The sequence below is a fragment of the Somniosus microcephalus genome, chromosome 3 (genome assembly GCF_052327205.1).
Source record: "Somniosus microcephalus isolate GS21.2 chromosome 3, FLI_Smic_1.0, whole genome shotgun sequence".
In the NCBI taxonomy this organism is placed as follows: domain Eukaryota; kingdom Metazoa; phylum Chordata; class Chondrichthyes; order Squaliformes; family Somniosidae; genus Somniosus; species Somniosus microcephalus.
The window spans coordinates 297,496,298-297,515,793 of NC_140989.1; the positions used below are offsets into that span (position 1 = coordinate 297,496,298).

The following is a 19,496-nucleotide window of genomic DNA, read 5'->3' on the forward strand; positions in this document are numbered from 1 at the left end:
TGTTTCTAATGACCTCTTTTTAAATGTCAGTTTTATTTTCATGTAGCAATGTCATCAGGACTGAGTGGTGCATTTGGTTCTTCACAGTTTGCTGCTGTCCTTTTCAGCTGGGGGACGTGGGTTTGAATCCAACACAGATTGACCAGATGAAAGTCCCTCTCTGTGTTTTGGCAGGTTCAATCCAGTTCCTAATGGACATGGCCCACCATATCAAACTAATGGACATTAAACTGGCTTGCACACTGAGAAAATGGTGAAGCCGAGCGAGAGAAAAGGGCGGTCTGTGAGCGGCGCAGGAGAAAAAAAATCACAAAGGGACGTCACAGCACAAGGAGGGGCAACGGGTAAGTTACAGGTAAATATTTAATTACCTATAACTTCTAGATCAAGTAAGTTGTTAAACTAAAAATATAAGAATTTGATTAAATACATAACCTTGTTTTATTTAATCAATTAAAGTTTATGTAGGGATGGCAGCACAGGAAGTACACCTCAGCTGCAGCATGTGAGTTGTGGAGAGCATTGCAATAACACAACCACATCTGCAGTAAGTGTCTGCATCTCGAGGAACTTCAGCTCAGAATTGTGGCGCTGGAGTCTGAGGCGTAGACATTGCGGAGCATCAGGGAGCAGGAGAGTTACTTGGACACGTTGATCCAGGAGGCAGTCGTACCCCTTCGGTTAGGTAGTGGTATAGGTCTGGTTAGTGGTCAGGGATAGGAGGGTGTGACTGCGAGCCAGGCAAGAGGACCCCAGGGGCAGTGCTGGAGGAGTCTCAGCCTTTGCCCTTATCCAACAGGTATGAGGTTCTTGCTGCCTGTGTGGATGAGGGCAGTCTGCAGGGTGGATGAGAAAACTGACCACCGCACTGTAGTACAGGAGGCCATTCAAGTGGGGGTAGTGATAGGGGAGAGAGTATAGTTAGGGATAGATGCTGTTCTCTGCAGCCCCGACCAGGAGTTCCAAAGGTTGCGTTGCCTGCCTGGTGCCAGGGTTAAGGACATCTCGTGGCTGTGGAAGAATTGGGAGGGGGAGGATCCAACGACAGGTAGAACTAGGAATGAGGCTCTGCTGAGTGAGTTTGAGGAGCTAGGGTCCAAATTAAAAAGCAGAACCTCAAAGGTAATCTCTGGATTACTACCTGAACCACGCTCAAATTGGCATAGGGTCAAACAGATCAGAGAGTTGAATGTGTGGCTCAAAGTCTGGTGTGGGAGACAGGTTTTGATTCATGGGGCATTGCCACTGGGGAACGAGGGAGCTGTTCCATTGGGATGGGCTCTACTAAACCAGTGTCCTGGCAACTTGAATAACGGGCAGTAGACAGGGCTTTTAGCTAAAAAGGGGGTGGGGGGAGGGTTCAGGTAAAGGGAAATTTATAAATCTAAAGAGAAAAGTCAAGGTCATAGAGCAGTGTAGCAATTTGGGTAAAGATGAGTAGAATGTGACAGGAAGGGACAGTTTAACAATAATAGTGCATCCCTGAATAAGGTGCAGCCAAGGTCAATCAGGGGAAAATGGTAAAAAGTTAAAATTAAAGGTGCTGTATTTGAATGCACAAAGCATTTGGCACAGAGATAAATGGGTTTGATCTAATAGCCATTACCGAGATGTAGCTGCATGGTGACCAAGGTTGGGAACTAAATATTTCAGGGTACAAAAATTTCAAAAAGACAGACAAAATGGAAAGGGGGGGGGGGGGCGCGGTGAGCCCTGATAATGAAGGATGACGAGGACAGTAGTGAGGGAGGATCTTGGCTCGGAAGAGCAGGAAGTAGAATCAGTATGGGTGAAGATAAATAACATGGGGCAGAAAACACTGGTAGGGGGCTTATATACTACTAACAGTAGCTATACTGCTGGACAGAGTATTAATCAAGAAATAAGGGAACTACAGGCCAGTTAGCCTGATGTCCATTGTCTGGAAAATGCTGCAATCCATTATTAAGGAAGTGGTAACAGGGCATTTAGAAAATCATATGATTGGGCAGAATCAACATGGTTTTATGAAGGGGAAATTGTGTAACAAATCTAGTAAGAGTTTTTTGAGGATGTAACTAGCAGGGTAGATAAAGGGGAATCAGTGGATGTAGTATATTTGGATTTTCAAAAGACGTTTGACAAGGTGCCACACAAAAGGTTGCTATACAAGATAAGGGCTGATGGGGTGGGGGAATATTAACATGGACAAGAGGATTGGTTAAAGGACAGAAAACAGTAGGAATAAACAGGTCATTTTCAGGTTGGCAGGCTGTTACTAATGGGGTGCTGCAAGGATCAGTGCTTGGGCCTCAGCTATTTACAATTTATATTAATGACTTGGATGAAGAGATTGAGTGTAACGTATCCAAGTTTGCTGACAATACAAAGCTAGGTGGGAAAGTAAGCTGTGATTTAGACAGTTTAAGTGAGTGGGCAATAAGGTGGCAGGTTGAGTATAATGTGGGGAAATGTGAAGTTCAAAGACCGAATGGATGAACTACAGAGTTTGTTCATCCCAGTTTGGCATAAAAATAAAACAAAAAAGGTGACTCAACCGTGGCTAACAAGGGAAATTAGGGATAGCATAAGATCCAAGGAGAGGACATATAAATTGGCCAGAAAAAGCAATAATCTTGAGGATTGGGAGCAGTTTAGGATTCAACAAAGGAGGACAAAAGGATTAATAAAGAAAGGGAAAATAGAATGAGAGTAAGCTTTCAGGGAACATAAAAACTGACTGTAAAAGCTTTTATAGATATGTGAAGAGAAACAGATTGGCGAAGTCAAGTGTAGGTCCCTTGCAGTCAGAATCAGGGGAATTTATAATGGGGAACAAAAATGGCAGACCAACTAAATACATATTTTGGTTCTGTCTTCACAAAGGAGGACACAAATAACCTCCCAGAGATGCCGGGGAACATGGGGTCTGATGAAAGGGTGGAACTGAAAGAAATCAGTATTTGTAGGGAAATGGTGTTAGGAGAATTGATGGGACTGAAGGCCGATAAATCTCCAGGGCCTGATAATCTACATCCTAGGGTACTTAAGGAAGTGGCCCTAGAAATAGTAGATGCATTGCTGGTCATCTTCCAGAACTCAATAGACTCTGGAACAGTACCCATGGATTGGAGGGTAGCTAATGTTACCCCACTATTCAAAAAAGGTGGTAGAGAAAAAGTGGGGAATTATAGACCGGTAAGCCTGACATCAGTAGTGGGGAAAATGCTAGAGTCCATTATAAAAGATGTAATAGCAGAGCACTTGGAAAGCAGTGACAGGATTGGACAAAGTCAACATGGATTTACAAAAGGTAAATCATGCTTGACTAATCTACTGGAATTTTGAGGATGTAACTGGTAAAATAGATAAGGGAGAACCAGTGGATGTGGTGTATTTGGACTTTCAGAAGGCTTTCGATAAGGTCCCAGATAAGAGATTAGCGTGCAAAATTAAGGCACATGGGATTGGGGGCATGGTATTGACTTGGATAGAGAACTGGTTGGCGGACAGAAAGCAAAGAGTTGGAATAAACGGGTCGTTTTCTGAGTGGCAGGCAGTGACTAGTGGGGTACTGCAAGGATCGGTCCTAGGACCCCAGCTGTTCACAATATATAATGATCTGGACGAGGGAATTGGATGTAACATCTCCAAATTTGCAGATGACACAAAGCTGGGTGGGAGGGTATGCTGTGAGGAGGATGTCGTGAAACTCCAGTATGATTTGGACAGATTGGGTGATTGGGCAGAAACATGGCAAATGCATTATAATGTGGATAAATGTGAGGTTATCCACTTTGGTGGCAAAAACAGGAAGGCAGATTATTTCTTGAATGGCAATAGATTGGGAGAAGGGGAACTGCAAAGAGACCTGGGTGTTCTTGTGCACCAGTCGCTGAAGGTAAGCATGCAGGTGCAGCAGGTGGTTAAGAAAGTAAATGGTATGTTGGCCTTCGTAGCAAGAGGGTTCGAGTACAGGAACAAGGATGTCTTGCTGCAGTTGTACAGGGCCTTGGTGAGACCGCACCTTGTGTGCAGTTTTGGTCGCCTTATGAGGAAGGACGTTCTTGCCATGGAAGGAGTGCAGCGAAGATTCACCAGGCTGATACGTCATTCCTGCCATCCCAGGTATGAGGAGAGATTGTGTCGATTGGGCTTATACTCACTGGAGTTTAGAAGATTGAGAGGGGATCTCATCGAAACCTATAAAATTCTGTCAGGCCTGGACAGACTAGATGCAGCGAAGGATGTTTCTGATGGCCGGGGAGTCCAGAACCAGGGGTCATAGTCTAAGGATAAGGGGTAGGCCATTTAGGACTGAAATGAGGAGGAATTTCTTCACCCAGAGAGTGGTGAACCTGTGAAATTCTCTGCCACAGAGGGCAGTGGAGGCCAGTTCATTAAATATATTCAAGGAGTTGGATATATTTCTTAAGGCTAAAGGGATATGGGGAGAAGGCAGGGACAGGGAACTGAATTTGGATGATCAGCGATGATCAAATTGAATGGCGGAGCAGGCTCGAAGGGCCGAATGGCCTACTCCTGCTCCTATATAAGTTATTCTCTGGTAGGAAGAATAGAAAAGCAGAATATTTTTTAAATGTTGGTGAGCAGAGGGATGTGGGTGTCCTTGTACAAAACATGCAGCTACAGTGAGCAATTAGGAAGGCAAATGGCATGTTGGCCTTTATCGCAAGGGGGTTGGAGTTTAAGAGTAAGGAAGTCTTGCTGTAATTGTACAGAGCTTTGGTGAGATCACACCTGGAGTTCTGTGTACAGTTTTGTCTCTGTACTGAAGGAAGGATATACTTGCCTTAGAGGGGGTGCGACAAAGGTTCACTAGATCGATTCCTGGGATGAGAGGGTTGTCCTGTGAGGAGTGATGGGCCTATACTCTCTGGAATTTAGAAGAATGAGGGGTAATCTCATTGAAGAATATAAGATTCTGAGAGGGCTTGGCAGGGTCGATGCGAGGCTGTTTTCCCCTGGCTAGAGAGTGTAGAACTAGGAGGCATAGTCTCAGAATAAAGGGTTGGCCATTTAGGACTGAGATGAGGAGAAAATTTCTTCACTCAGAGGGTTGTGAATCTTTGAAATTCTGTACTCCAGTTGACTGGATTCTCAGTCGTTGAGTATATTCAAGACAGATCGATAGATTTTTGGACTCAAGGGATGTTGGGATTTGGCAGGAAAGTGGATCTTATTGAATGGCAGAGCAGGCTCGAGGGGCCGTATGCCCTACTCCTGCTCCTATTTCTTGTTATCTTAACAGGCTGAAAGGATGGTACAGTAGGAAATAGATGCTTTTTTCAGGCTAGGTTTAAGACTTATTGGTGGAATCAATCTTCTATTCATTGCGTAATAAAATTGTATTAAACTGTTTAAACTTTGTTACAAAATTTGCAGAGTAGAGGTAGCCCTTCTTACAAGCATTCCCTGCTGGTTGTTGTCTGAGTGCACCCCCTTTTAAGAGGTGCTGGCTGCCTTTAAGTGGCAAGTCAATGAAGCTTAATTTTCCATGCCCCAAACAGGCTGCACAATAGAGCCATTATAATGAGCCAGTAGCACCAATTTAACATGGTCCATGTGACCCCATTAACAGCTCTGTGCAGTGCTCGCTCAGCCCCCTGCACACCGGTTTTCTAGGCCCATATCTCAGCTCTTGGGATAATTACCCAGAATACTATGCGGGAACATTACATATGCCGCATAGCTACTTGAAGTTACTAATCCACTGCCACATGGAGACCCAACTGTTGCTAGCACTCATTATCCCCATGATCCCATCAAAAAGGGCAACTGGTGCAACCATCTACCAAATCTCACTCTCCCATCAGCTGCAGATAGTCATCACATCACAACTATAATTTTCAAACTGATCTATGGTCGTGATCAATGGGCAAAGCAGATCCTTCAGCATCATCTCCAACACTAGTGCCACTGATCTAGAAACCCTGTGCCTCACTTCCATGCAGTGCTTTTGTACACACTTCTGGAAAATGCATTTGTATGGATTCTAGTAAAGTCAAAATGGGGCTTGCGTGATGTCCTGTCCAGGATGACCTTTGAGGAATGGTCACTTGGGGAAGGTACTAGAGTGCTACTGGGGCTGTAGAATTATATTCCAGCATCTTTAGGGGAAGAGGGAATAAAACTATGCTCCAGGATAGGCAAACTGTTCTGTGGGTAAGATAGAAATGACCAAAAAAATGAAGTGAAGTTTATCATCCTGAAAACAATTCACAACACAATTATATGCTTTTTAAGTGTTTATTAGATTGTATTAAACCTCCCATTACAGTTGAAGGTTAAATATACAACAGTTTATGCAGATTTTGTGCTATTACAGGATCTTTGATTTGAAAAGACATTAAGCCACTTGCCTACAGTAATAGAAATTAAACCTTAACCAATGCAACCCTAGCTGTGACCTCAAATGTCAATGATCTAAAATAAAAAGAGAATCCCAAAAATGAAGTTGATCAGGTTCTGAAAGAGAAATGGAAATTCACCTTTTAGGAGTGACCCTTCTTTAGAGCAGAGGGTTAAAGCCAGAATGTCAACCTCTCTCTCTTAGCTGCTGTTTGACCTGCTGCACACTTCCGTCATTTCTGTTCACCTTTGTATTTTGTCCATTTCGCTGTGTGGGCAGCAGGACATTAAATTTAAAACAAACAAAGACATTGAGATCACCTGATTTACCAACATAATTTGGACGTGCAAGACATTGAGAAAGAAGAAAACCTGCAATGGTTATCAGTGTTTTCCTTTTGGACTAGCAAACATCTCCAGCAGCTTCTGGTATTTTAAAACTACAGCTCAATGTCAGAATCAGCAGACTAGTTTAACAAAGTTGTCAGCACACATTTTTTAAATTCCACTGATTCTTTTCCTCCACCCCAACAATTGGAATCACACAGTTTAACTATTTGAGCCACGGGCACATTAACAAACTGTCGGTACTATCTGACTACCACCTGTTGCCAGCAATTTATTTTAATAGAGTGCGAATCCCAAAGAATGTTCGACGTTCTAATTTTTAAACAGCTTTATTAATAGTGGACAAGCATTTTAGTGTGCTGTTGAAATGATTGTGCATTAAAGAGGTAGCTATAAATTACAGAAAAAATTAAAAAGCAATCATTTAAAATGAGTGACTTGTGCTCGTTTCCTTTTCAAAGTAAAGCATCCCCATTATTTCTGGTTTCTGTAAATAAAACAAATATTAATACAATTTATAGTTTACTTTATGTTCAAAAACTATAAATTTTTCTACACAAAAAAAGGCACTTACCCAAATAATAAATGCCGTACGTGGACATAACCATCTAAAAACACAAACAAAACAAAATAACCAGCAGATATTTTTGTAGATGTGACTTAATTTTTGAAACTGCTACTGTGTAAATATTTTTTTTATTTCTACCATTTTTCTTTTTGACTACTACCCTCAAACAATCTCCTAAAACCAGGAAAGTGGGAAGCAGCTGTTCAGCGTGTCATCAGTGTGCATTACTAATTTAACTGTAGAAGGCACACACCTACTTGACATTAGTCCTAGGTGTGTAGCCGAGAACTGGCAAAGCTGTTTACACAAATATTTCAAGTGTTAGCCCAGTACCAGGGTCGCACAATTACTCAGGAACCTAATTATTGAATCAAATGCTTGTCAGAACTATTTGCTCCTGATAAAGATCTTCACTTAAAATTCTGACCAGTCTTTTCAAATGCTGATGCACCTGCTGTGATTTTTCTAGCTGTTTAGTTTTTATTTCTAAAGCAAATAATTTTCACACTAATGCAAGGAGAATTTGAATAGGGGAGTGTCAGCAGCAGGATGGGTGGAGCCATTAACAATGAGGGCAACAAAATAATTTCAACTGCTACTGATTGCCAACTCAGTATGAGCAAGTAGAAAATGAGCTATTTAGAGAAGTGGTGACAATGACGGGGAATTTCTATATGTCAAAGGTGAAGTAGTGCCTTCTGCGACACCACCCAATCAGCTCTTCTTCATGTGTGAGCAAAGACAAGTGAACATTCCAGGCTATTTAAATATGGGGAGGGGGCGGAGATGAGGAATGGTCAAAACTGAGCCCAATCTGACTTTATCCAATGTCCACACGTTTTCCAGAAGGGGTCGTTGTACAGAAACCAGGAACTCAGCCTAGTGATACCGAGGTCAAATGTAGCAATCTTACTGCCACTCATGCCCAGATCAGCTAACTCATCACAGACCAAGAATCATACCCGTGACCTTTATAATCTGTACAGCTCAGTACCATACAAGGCTTTTACCCAATATTTACCCACTGAGCTACCAGGGTGCTATCTTTTATTAAGCAATGTACAGATTTCATATTATTTTCACCATTTTTATATCCAAATAATTCAATACATTGTGTGGGGGGGGTGGAAAGAAGTAATATTTTTCTATGCAATTTGAATCCAGTGTGAACATCATCTATATTAAGCACCATACACCAAAGTGTTACTTACATTTACCCTCAGCATTCCGACAGATTATTTGGTTTCCTTCTCCAATATCTATTACATCCAGCTTCTCTCCAGATTTTATGTGTAAATGTAAGGATCCTTTTTTCTCTTGCACAACATTGTGCTCCACAAATGCAATGTTCTCCACAAAGATCTCCTTAGTGTACTAGGAAAATACCCACAAAAGGTTCATAGAGTTTAAGCGTTCTCCACAAGATAGATACAAATAAGGCAGGCTAAGCTGGAAAGAGAGAACTTACAATGCCCCATCACAGCATCCTGCTGTTTCTTAAATGATTCTAGAGTTTTTGCTTTCACTACCCTACCTGGATATCCATTCTACATTACTCATCCTTTGTGTGAAGACTTCAGTCCTAAATTTCTTTTATCACTTTAAACGTATGCTCCTTTGTCCTGTTACATTTAATATGAAGTAATGTTCCAAATGTCTGTACTATTTACCATCTTATTTATCTCTATATGGGCTCTCTCAGTTGTCTCCTTTCAAGGCCAGAAAGAAATGTTTTGTTCAATGGCATAGGTTTGGCCTTCACACATACATTGACTCCCAGCTCTACTTCACCACCATCCTCGACTCCATGATCACTACTAAGCCGTCAGACTACTTATCCAACATCTAGTCATGGATAAGCAAGAACTTTCTTCACCTCAACATAGGCCATCCTATTAGGCTCCCACCCTAGCCCTCGGCCTTGATCCCATCACCCTTCCTGGCAGCTTGCTCAGCCAGAACCCATTAGAATGCAGCCTTAGTATCTTGTGTGAACCTCACATAAGCTTCAAGTTCCACTCCTAGCCAACACGAAGACTGCCCATTTCCACCTGCACATCACCTGCCTCTGCCCTTATCTCAACTCGAATTACCACTGAAACTTTTACCCACATCTTTGTCACCTCCTGGCTCAATTATTCCTATTCATCTCCTTGCTGGAATCCGGAGTCCCACACTTCATATACTTCAACTTGTCCAAAACACCACTGCCTACATCCTAAGCCACATTATGTCCCACTTCAAAAGCATCCTATCCTTGCCAAAACATTGAATTTAAAAACCTCATTCTCATCTACAAGTCTCACCCCATCCCCAACTCTGCAATCTCCTCCAGTCCTACATGCCAGCGCACACCCTCCATTCTTGCGACACTGTCCTCATTTGTATCCCCCATCCACTCAACCTTCAGCTGCAGTGTTCAACTATTTTACCATTGCACTCCTTAATCTTGTCTGCCATACTCTTTCTCACCAACTTTAAAAGCTACTCAAAATTTACTTCTTGAACCATCCCTTCTCTTTATTACATCATTGCTGGTTGTTGCCTCTGTGAAGGAGTTTGGAATGTTGTATTACATTAAAGGGCACAAAAAAATAGCAAATTATGTTTTTTTGAACAACATTCTACACCCCTGTATGTTCCATTGGTTGTAATATCTAGGGTCAGCCACATTTCTAATATTCCTATTATGTCATACTTACACTCAACAGCCTCAGATTCAAGCAGCTAATTTGTGACGTTTCTACCACTGATGTATTTAGGCCCTGAAAATATGTGGGACGATACATCTCAGCTAAAGTGCCAAGATGCACAGGCCCAGGACCTGCCAAAGTTTGCAGGGTATGGGGAGGTCCTCTGATTTGCGCGCACACGATATGGTCTTTCAATCAGCAAAACAAAAGTGGAGCTCTTGATGCTGACCATAGTTTATCCACCGGGTATTTTTCAGTGAAAATCATGTTACAATTTTTGGCACAGGTACACCATTTATTTGGGAAAGTAAACTCACGTTAAATTTTTCTCTAAATTCTTGCTCTTTTAATATTTTCTTTTTATCCATTTTTGTCTCCTTTTCTTCATTTAGATCTTTTCTCTTGCCTTTGAATATTCCTTTCATCTTCTCTCTAGTAAAATAAAACAAAAATTTTATAGTTCCAAATTAGTTTTCAGATTTATTAACAAAAAATTGTATTTGTGCTAAAAACACCCCACTAGGGAATGGAATATTTTTCGTACAGAATTAAGCATCTGTGCCAAATGTAACATTGGGTGTGAAATGCTTTGGGACATCCTAAAGATATGATGTAATCCTATATAAGTTCTTTCTTTTAATAACTGTCTATATTATTATACCATCAAAATGTTACTCTAAAAATACCATTGCAGTTACCACTTTATACAGGCAAGATAGAATATTGAAATTTGTTAATGATACCAAATTGAGGCAGAGGCTATGACATCACCTAAAATGGAATTGGATAAGGATTTGAAAAGAAATATTAAGGAATACAGAGAAAAAGTAGAGAAATGAGATTAGAGTATTTAGCTTCAATTGAAAAGCTAGCACTGGCGCGATGGGGCGAATGGCCCCCTCCTGTATTGTATTTTCTATGATCTGTTCAGGATGCTAATATTCTGGTACATGAGTGTTCTAGTTATCCAAGTTCTGGTAAAGTTGCTTACAGATCAACTGCAAGCTTGCAGTTGCCAATATTTTGAAAAGAAAGTCAACTATCCTGTAATAAAAGAAACCTTGTTTTCTAATTCTCTTTTCTCCCAAAGGCACTGACCCTTACCGAGATACATTTCCATTGATGCTCCACCCAAGCGGCCAATCTTTCATTTGTGAACCTATAGAATATCAGCATGCTATGGTGAGCATCATTGCCATGCCCAATCTTGTCCTCGCCCAACTTACATACACACACCCTTTCTAGGTCCAGCAGGAGTTGTGGGGTAGTAATCGGAAGTGGGAGCCCTATCGGATTTGTATTCCTCCTCCTAACCTAGTGGTGCTGATGTCAATTATAGAAACCTACTGCAACCCAACTGAGATCAGCATATACCAGGGATCCAATCTGAGACTTTCCTGATCTGTATTGTTTAGTATTGCACTGGATGGAGCATTTATTCACAAAGTCAAGGGGGCAGGTGAAAAGGGGAAGTTTGTGAAGCTCCATTTTAAATACTCAGACACGCGCACGAAAGAGACGAACATCTTCATGATCTGGATCCAAATTATCTGAAGAGCTGAGCACTGTATCTGTATAATTTACCAGTTTGATGTGGATTGTCGTTCACACATCAACATCCAATACTAATCACAAGTTTTCACAATTTAAGTTCACTGCATTATTTTTCTATGTTACACCATTCTTTGTTATTGTTAGGATTGACAGATGGAATGTGGGTGTGCCCAGGGATCTGTACCGAGATCTCTTGGTTTTTATTTACATAAATGATTTGATGTAGGTACAAGAGGAATGATATCAAAGTTTACTGGTGATACCAAATTAGCGGCCATGGCAAACTAGGAGAAAGAATGTAGAAGATTGCATGAAGGCATAGACAGATTCGTGGAGTGGGCAGATAGGTTGCAGATACAGTTCAAATGTGAATTGCGCATTTTGGGAAAAGGAACAGTGAAAGGAAGTATGGCCTTAAGTAGGATTCTTAACAGAGTGAATGAAGAGAGAAATCTAGAGGTACAGATACATAGAATTTTAAAGGTGAGAGTGCAGGTAGAAAAGTTTGTAAAAATCCAAACTGGATTCTTGATTTTATACATTGCATACAACATCAGGAAGTGATATTGAATTTGTGCAAGGAATTGGTTAGGTCTCAGTCTGGGCAGCACATTTTAGGAATGGTACTAGAGCTATGAAAACATTTCAGCAAATATTCACCAGAATGATACATTATGAAGAAAGGCTCAACATTTGGAGAGTATTTCACTAGAACAGACAAGATTAAGTGGGAAGCTAAAGGAGATTTTCAAAATTATGACCAGTTTTGATTCTTCCTACTAATTGACAAATTGGTAATAAGAAGGTATGGACTGAGGATTACTGCTGGAAGAACAAAAGAGAAAGAAGAATTTTTTTCATGGAAGGTCCCACATGGCAGACTAGTCAGAAAATTAAAAACACATGGAATCCAAGGGAAAGTGGGTTGGATCCAAATTTGGCTCAGTGGTAGGAAGCAAATGGTAATGGTCGACAGGTGTTTTTGTGACTGGAAGGCTGTTTCCAGTGGGGTTCTGCAGGGCTCAGTACTAGATCCCTTGCTTTTTGTGGTATATATATATATCAATGGTTTAGACTTCAATGTAGGGGGCATGATTAAGAAGTTTGCAGATGATACAAAAAATGGCCGTGTGGTTGATAGTGAGGAAGAAAGCTGGAACAATTTTACGGGGCTACGTCCCATGCCCCCAAAGATGCCTTAAGTGCATCCAACCTCATATTGAATCGGGCGATTTTTTTCAGGCATCGCTAGCCACCGCCTAAAACAGGTGTTATGCCTCTTGCATATGTTAATGAGAAGGCTAACATCTGCTTTAGGACCTTATTTTTGAAACTTGGCTGCCCTGAGTATAGCAGGCACCGGGCCCGCTCTTCTCAGGTTTTCCTACAGTGGATGTGGGCTTACAAGCGGCCACCAACAATAGATAAGCTCTCTTTTTAAAAAAAAATAATTCATGTGGAGGCAGGTGGAACACCTCTGAGAGCTGCTGCCGGCCCGCGATCGCCCCCTCCTGTTCTCTTTTCCTCTCCAGCACTTATCTGAAGACCACTGCTGTCAAGGCAGGCCGCCTAAATTGGATTCCTTGACATGGACGAGCTTCCTCTGGAGCTGCTCGCCCTCACTGTTCAGATAAAGTCTGAGGCCCACATTTGATCGAGCCTTGGGTCTATCTGTTTGGGTGCAGGGATTGGTCCCTGCACCCTGTTTGCACTGGCCTATGAACGAATGGCTGAAATGAATGAATTTCTACCCCAGCAGCTTTTCCACTGAAAAATAAAATGTTGTCTTCTCACATCAAATGAAGCGAGGTAAAGTCCCACACAAGAGGTTAGTGTGCAAAATTAAAGCACATGGGATTGGGGGTAATATACTGGCATGGATTGAAAATTGGTCAACAGACAGGAAACAGAGAGTAGAAATAAATGGGTCTTTTTCAGGGTGACAGGCGGTGACTAGTAGGGTACCGCAGGGATCAGTGCTTGGGCCCTAGCTATTCACAATATATATCAATGATTTGGATGAGGAAACCAAATGTAGTATTTCCAAGTTTGCTGACGACACAAAACTAGGTGGGATTGTGAGTTGTGAGGATGCAAAGAGGCTCCAAGGCGATTTAGACAAGTTGAGTGAGTGGGCAAATGCATGGCAGATGTGGATAAATGTGAAGTTATCCACTTCGGTAGGAAAAACAGAAAGGCAGAGTATCATTTAAATGGTGATAGATTGGGAAATGTTGATGTACAAAGGGACCTGGGTGTCCTTTTACAACAGTCACTGAAAGCAAACATGCAGGTAACAGCAAGCAGTTAGGAAGGCAAATGGTATGTTAACCTTCATTGCAAGAGGATTTGAGTACAGGAGCAAGGATGTCTTTCTACAGTTGTACAGGGCCTTGGTGAGACCACACTTGGAGTACTGTGTGCAGTTTTGGTCTCCTTACCTAAGAAAGGATATACTTGCCAGGAGTGCAGCGAAGGTTCACCAGACTGATTCCTGGGATGGCAGGACTGTCGTATGAGGAGAGATTAGGGCGACTAGGCCTGTATTCACTAGTGTTTAGAAGAATGAGAGGGGATCTCATTGAAACGTATAAAATTCTGACAGGGCTAGATAGACTGGATGCAGGGAGGATGTTTCCCCTGGCTGGGGGGTCTAGAACAAGGGGTCGCAATCTCCAGATACAGGGTATGACATTTAGGACTGAGATGAGAAATTTCTTCACTCAGAGGGTGGTGAACCTGTGGAATTCTCTACCACAGAAGGCTGTGGAGGCCAAGTCACTGAATATATTTAAGAAGGAGCTAGATTTCTAGATGCAAAAGGCATCAAGGGGTATGGGGAGAGAGCAGGAATATGGTATTGAGATAGAGGATCAGACATGATCATATTGTTAAGAAGGCATACGGGATACTTTCTTTTATTAGCCAAGGCATAGTATATAAGATGAGGGAGTTTATGCTTGAACTGTATAAAACACTAGTTAGGCCACAGCAAGAGTACTTTGTGCAGTTCTGGTCACCACATTACAGGAATGATGTGATTGCATTAACAAGGGTACAGAGGAGCTTTGTGAGGATGTTGCCAGGACTGGAGAATTTTAGCTATGAGGAAAGATTGGATAGGCTGGGGTTATTTTCTTTGGAACAGGAGGAGGCTGAGGGGAGACTTAATTGAGGTGTATAATATTATGAGGGGCCTAGAAAGGGTGGATAGTAAGGACCTATTTCCCTTAGCAGAGAGGTCAATAACCAGGAGGCATTAGATATAAAGTAATTGGTAGAAGGATTAGAGGGGAGTTGGAGAACTTTTTTCACCCAGAGGGTGGTGGAGGTCTGGAACTCACTGGCTAAAAGGGTGGTAGAGACAGGAACCCTCATCACATTTAAAAAGTACTTGAATATATGCACTTGAAGTGTTATAACCTACAGGGCTACGGACCGAAAGCTGTAAAGTGGGATTAGGCTGGATAGCTCTTTTACGGCCGGCACAGACACAATGGGCCGAATGGCCTCCTTCTGTGCCGTAAATTTCTATGATTCGAACATGGAATGCTTTACTTCAAGGCAGATGTATGAGAAGTACTTTTGCAGGCTTTCATTTTATAATAAGGCTTTCTGTATAAACATTGCACCATTAACAATTAGGTAGCCGAAGACTGAAACCTTGTCCAGTCAAATCTTGGAGCATTTCAAGTAAGGAGGCATCCATTCATTCTTATGTTTTATAGGATGGTTTTAAGGGAGGCCTACTGTATGTTATCTAGGATGGGGGAATAGAACAGATGGCTGCTAGGCTAAGACAAAGACCATAATTGATGGGAAGCTGTTCAGGGGAACAAGGATAGTTAGGAATAAGAGTGTCTTTTTAATATATACAAGGAAGATGTAAAGCCTAGATTATTAGAACGCTCTCAGAGCGGAACTGGACATGCTCAAGGCAAGACAATCCGAGACGGATCACTTCCGACCCTTGTGAAGTTAACAGGTTGTATTTCAATGTCTCATTCACTGTGTTAACCATTGTATTTTAGCTTTTAATTCTTGTAGTTTTTTTTGTAACTGTAATAAACATATACTTTGGAACAAGGCTCCCTCTAGTCTCAGAGTATCAAAGACTGAATCTAATATAAATCACTTACAGCAGAGATTATAACATTCTTTTAAATGGTATTGAATAGGCATTTGAAGAGGAAGAAACATAGAGGATAGGAGCAGGAGTAGGCCATTCGGCCCCTCGAGCCTGCTCCGCCATTCATTGCGATCATGGCTGATCATCCAAGTTCAGTACCCGGTCCCTGCTTTCTCCCCATACCCCTTTAGCCTTAAGAAATATATCCAACTCCTTCTTGAATATATTTAATGAATTGGCCTCTACTGCCTTCTGTGGTAGAGAATTCCACAGGTTCACCACTCTCTGGGTGAAGAAATTCCTCCTCATTTCTGTCCTAAAAGGCCTATCCCTTATCCTTAGACTGTGACCCCTGGTTCTGGATTCCCCGACCATCGGGAACATCCTCCCTGCATCTAGTCTGTCCAGTCCTGCCAGTATTTTATAAGTTTCAATGAGATCCCCTCTCATTCTTCTAAACTCCAGTGAGTACAAGCCCAAGCAACCCAATCTCTCCTCGTATGTCATCCCAGGTATCAGCCTGGTGAATCTTCTCTGAACTCCTTCCATGGCAAGAATATCCTTCATCAGATAAGGTGACCAAAACTGCACACAATACTCAAGGTGTGGTCTCACCAAGGCCCTGTACAACTGCAGCAAGACATCCTTGTTCCTGTACTCAAACCCTCTCGCTATGAAGGCCAACATACCATTTGCCTTCTTAGCCGCCTGCTGCACCTGCATGGTTACCTTCAGCGACTGGTGCACAAGGACACCCAGGTCTCATTGCACTTCCCCTTCTCCCAATCTATTGCCATTCAGATAATAATCTGCCTTCCTGTTTTTGACACCAAAGTGGATAACCTCACATTTATCCACGTTATATTGCATCTGCCATGCTTCTGCCCAATCACCCAACCTGTCCAAATCATCCTGTAGTTTCTTGGCATCCTCCTCACAGCACACACGCCCACCCAGCTTTGTGTCATCTGCAAATTTGGAGATATTACATCTAGTTCCCTTGTCTAGATCATTAATATATATTGTGAATAGCTGGGGTCCAAGCACCGATCCCTGCGGTACCCCACTAGTCACTGCACGCCACTCTGAAAAAGACCAGTTTATTCCAACTCTTTGCTTTCTATCTGCCAACCAGTTCTCTATCCAAGTCAATACCTTGCCCCCCAATCCCATGTGCCTTAACTTTACACGCTAATCTCTTATGTGGGACCTTCTGAAAGTCCAAATACACCACATCCACTGGTTCTCCCTTATCTATTTTACCAGTTACATCCTCAAAAAATTCCAGTAGATTACTCGAGCACGATTTACCTTTTGTAAATCCATGTTGACTTTGTCCGATCCTGTCACTGTTTTCCAAGTGCTCTGCTATTACATCTTTTATAATGGACTCAACATTTTCCCCACTACCAATGTCAGGCTTGCCGGTCTGTAATTCCCCGTTTTCTCTCTACCACCTTTTTTGAATAGTGGGGTAACGTTAGCTACCCTCCAATCCATGGGTACTGTTCCAGATTCCATCGAATGTTGGAAGATGATCAGCAATGCATCTACTATTTCTAGGGCCACTTCCTTAAGTACCCTAGGATGTAGATTATCAGGCCCTGGGGATTTATTGGCCTTCAATCCCATCAATTTCCCTAACACCATTTCCCTACAAATACAGATTTCTTTCAGTTCCTCCCTTTCATCAGACCCTATGTTCCCCGACATCTCTGGGAGGTTATTTGTGTCCTCCTTTGTGAAGACAGAACCAAAATATGTATTTAATTGGTCTGCCATTTCTTTGTTCCCCATTATAAATTCCCCTGATTCTGACTGCAAGGGACCTACGCTTAACTTCACCAATCTTTTTCTCTTCACATATCTATAAAAGCTTTTACAGACAGTTTTTATGTTCCCTGCAAGCTTACTCTCATATTCTATTTTCCCTTTCTTAATTAATCCCTTTGTCCTCCTTTGTTGAATCCTAAACTGCTCCCAATCCTCAGGATTATTGCTTTTTCTGGCCAATTTATATGTCCTCTCCTTGGATCTTATGCTATCCCTAATTTCCCTTGTTAGCCACAAGAATGTAAAAGGATACAAGGCAAGGGCATGAACCAAGCAGCTCCAACTGAAAAACCTGCAGAGCTGCAATGGGCCTGATTGCCTTCTTCCGTACTGTAATTTCTATGATAAATATATATAAACTCTTCACCATTTTAGATAGTAAAATCACAAATGCTGGAAATATATCATATAAAGAAAACAGAAAATGCTTGAAAGACACACCAAGCGAGTCCGCATCCAAGAGAAAAAATTGGTTAATGTTTTAAGTGAGACTCTTCTCTAGCCTAACTACGCAACTTCTGATGCTGGGCTGTACTTGAAATTTTGACCAATGTTTTTCTTTCAGGTGCTAACTCACCTGCTGTGCATTCCAGCATTTTCCATTTTCTATTTCTGCACACTGGTTTAGTTTGTAAAAGCATCACTTTACCTGTTTGCTTTAGCATGCACAGTGAAGCCATCTGTGAAATTAATACAACAGTTTACATAGATTACCCTTTGAACAGTATATAATTATATCAATATTAGATAAACATCAAGTGGCACAACTTACCCTCATTACTGCCATCCAGTCTTAAAGAGGAGAAAAAAAGGGAAAAGATCAATTAATATCTACAAATCTGGACAATGTTAATATAATAAAATGTGACACTGAAAGCCATATTCACCAATAATTATCTAGCTACCATCCTATTGCCCTTTAGTGCAAATTTATGTAATTTTAAAATAATGTGGTCAATTTTAACAGAGCAGGAATCACTGCATAAAGGGGGCTGATCCTGATGTTGCCTTTCAGTTGCACAATCAGTACGAAGCCCGGTGGATTTTAATTGATGGGCTTCATTATCGGTAGGCCGGGCGGCCATCCGTCCAATCACATTGGCAGTAGGATTCCTGACCACCTTTTCTGCACGATTTCCGGTGGTTATCCCGGGGCAGCATATTTAGAGAGGGAGGTTGCATTCACTAAATCCCAACAACTTTTTCATCTTGAGTAATCATTATGGTGCACTTTGCAGATGGCTGGAAGGAAGTGAAATGTTGCCCCAAATTTTTTTGACGCCTCTCTGGAATGTTGCTGGCAGCGGTCATGAAGCAGTGACAAAAGGACCAGGCACCAATGTTAAGTTACATTATCAGTCCACACACCAAAACCATTGTATAAACAGATGAATAAAGACATTAATGGCATGTTATTATCTGAAACATGGATAAACAAACATAACAATCATGCCATTGGCAAATACAGCATAGCAAGCTGATGTTTTTGCTTATTCAGAAGTAAGCAGTTTGCATATGTTGGCTAAGTTTTGTGAAACAAGACAGTGTGGCAGAGCCACGAAGAGACTGAGCAACTGTATATAATTCCCTTTAACGATGTTTTACTCTAACCTAAGCCTGTACCAGTCTGTTAGTTATTTCTGTGTTTGTACATACTGTTTGCATGTACGGGGCGTGGTCCCTTTAAATGCGCAGGCAAACGTGATGACGTCATGACGCCATCCACAGGACCGCCCTAGCAGTCCTCGTGGAAGCTTCAACTTGTACAGACCTGTTTTCGTGGTTCTCCTGTATCGATCTCAACAAACTGTTTAAACTCATTTAGTTTTGCATTAAAAACCCATTTGTTTGATCGCCTGAGTCGACCTCAGTTCTTAGTTAGGAATTCATCAATTCCTACATTGGTGACCCCGTCTTTTGTGAATGTTTTTCACAAAAAGAACACAACATGGAGGCCAACTCAGTTTTGTTGAAGCTACCGCAGTTCTGGGAGCAGCAGGCGACCTCGTGGTTCATCCAG

The 19,496-nt window shown here is 41.8% G+C and overlaps 1 protein-coding gene across 7 annotated transcripts in view; it reads right to left on the bottom strand.

Moving 5' to 3' along the window:
- Positions 1 to 6,230: 6,230 nt before the first annotated feature.
- LOC147122081 (uncharacterized) overlaps positions 6,231 to 19,496 on the bottom strand; it is a 144,749-nt gene continuing 131,483 nt past the window's right edge. For 6 of the 7 annotated variants that reach the window (XM_085982815.1, XM_085982814.1, XM_085982813.1 and 3 more), the window contains 6 exons: positions 18,249 to 18,268; positions 18,126 to 18,156; positions 10,278 to 10,392; positions 8,479 to 8,641; positions 7,274 to 7,307; positions 6,231 to 7,186 (listed from right to left, as the gene is read on the bottom strand). In XM_085982815.1, the coding sequence (XP_085838941.1) occupies positions 7,174 to 7,186; positions 7,274 to 7,307; positions 8,479 to 8,641; positions 10,278 to 10,392; positions 18,126 to 18,156; positions 18,249 to 18,268 (376 nt within the window). In that variant the 3' untranslated portion in view covers positions 6,231 to 7,173. Of the gene's footprint in view, positions 7,187 to 7,273; positions 7,308 to 8,478; positions 8,642 to 10,277; positions 10,393 to 18,125; positions 18,157 to 18,248; positions 18,269 to 19,496 lie in introns of those variants that run through there. The other variant, XM_085982816.1, reaches the window with a different exon arrangement.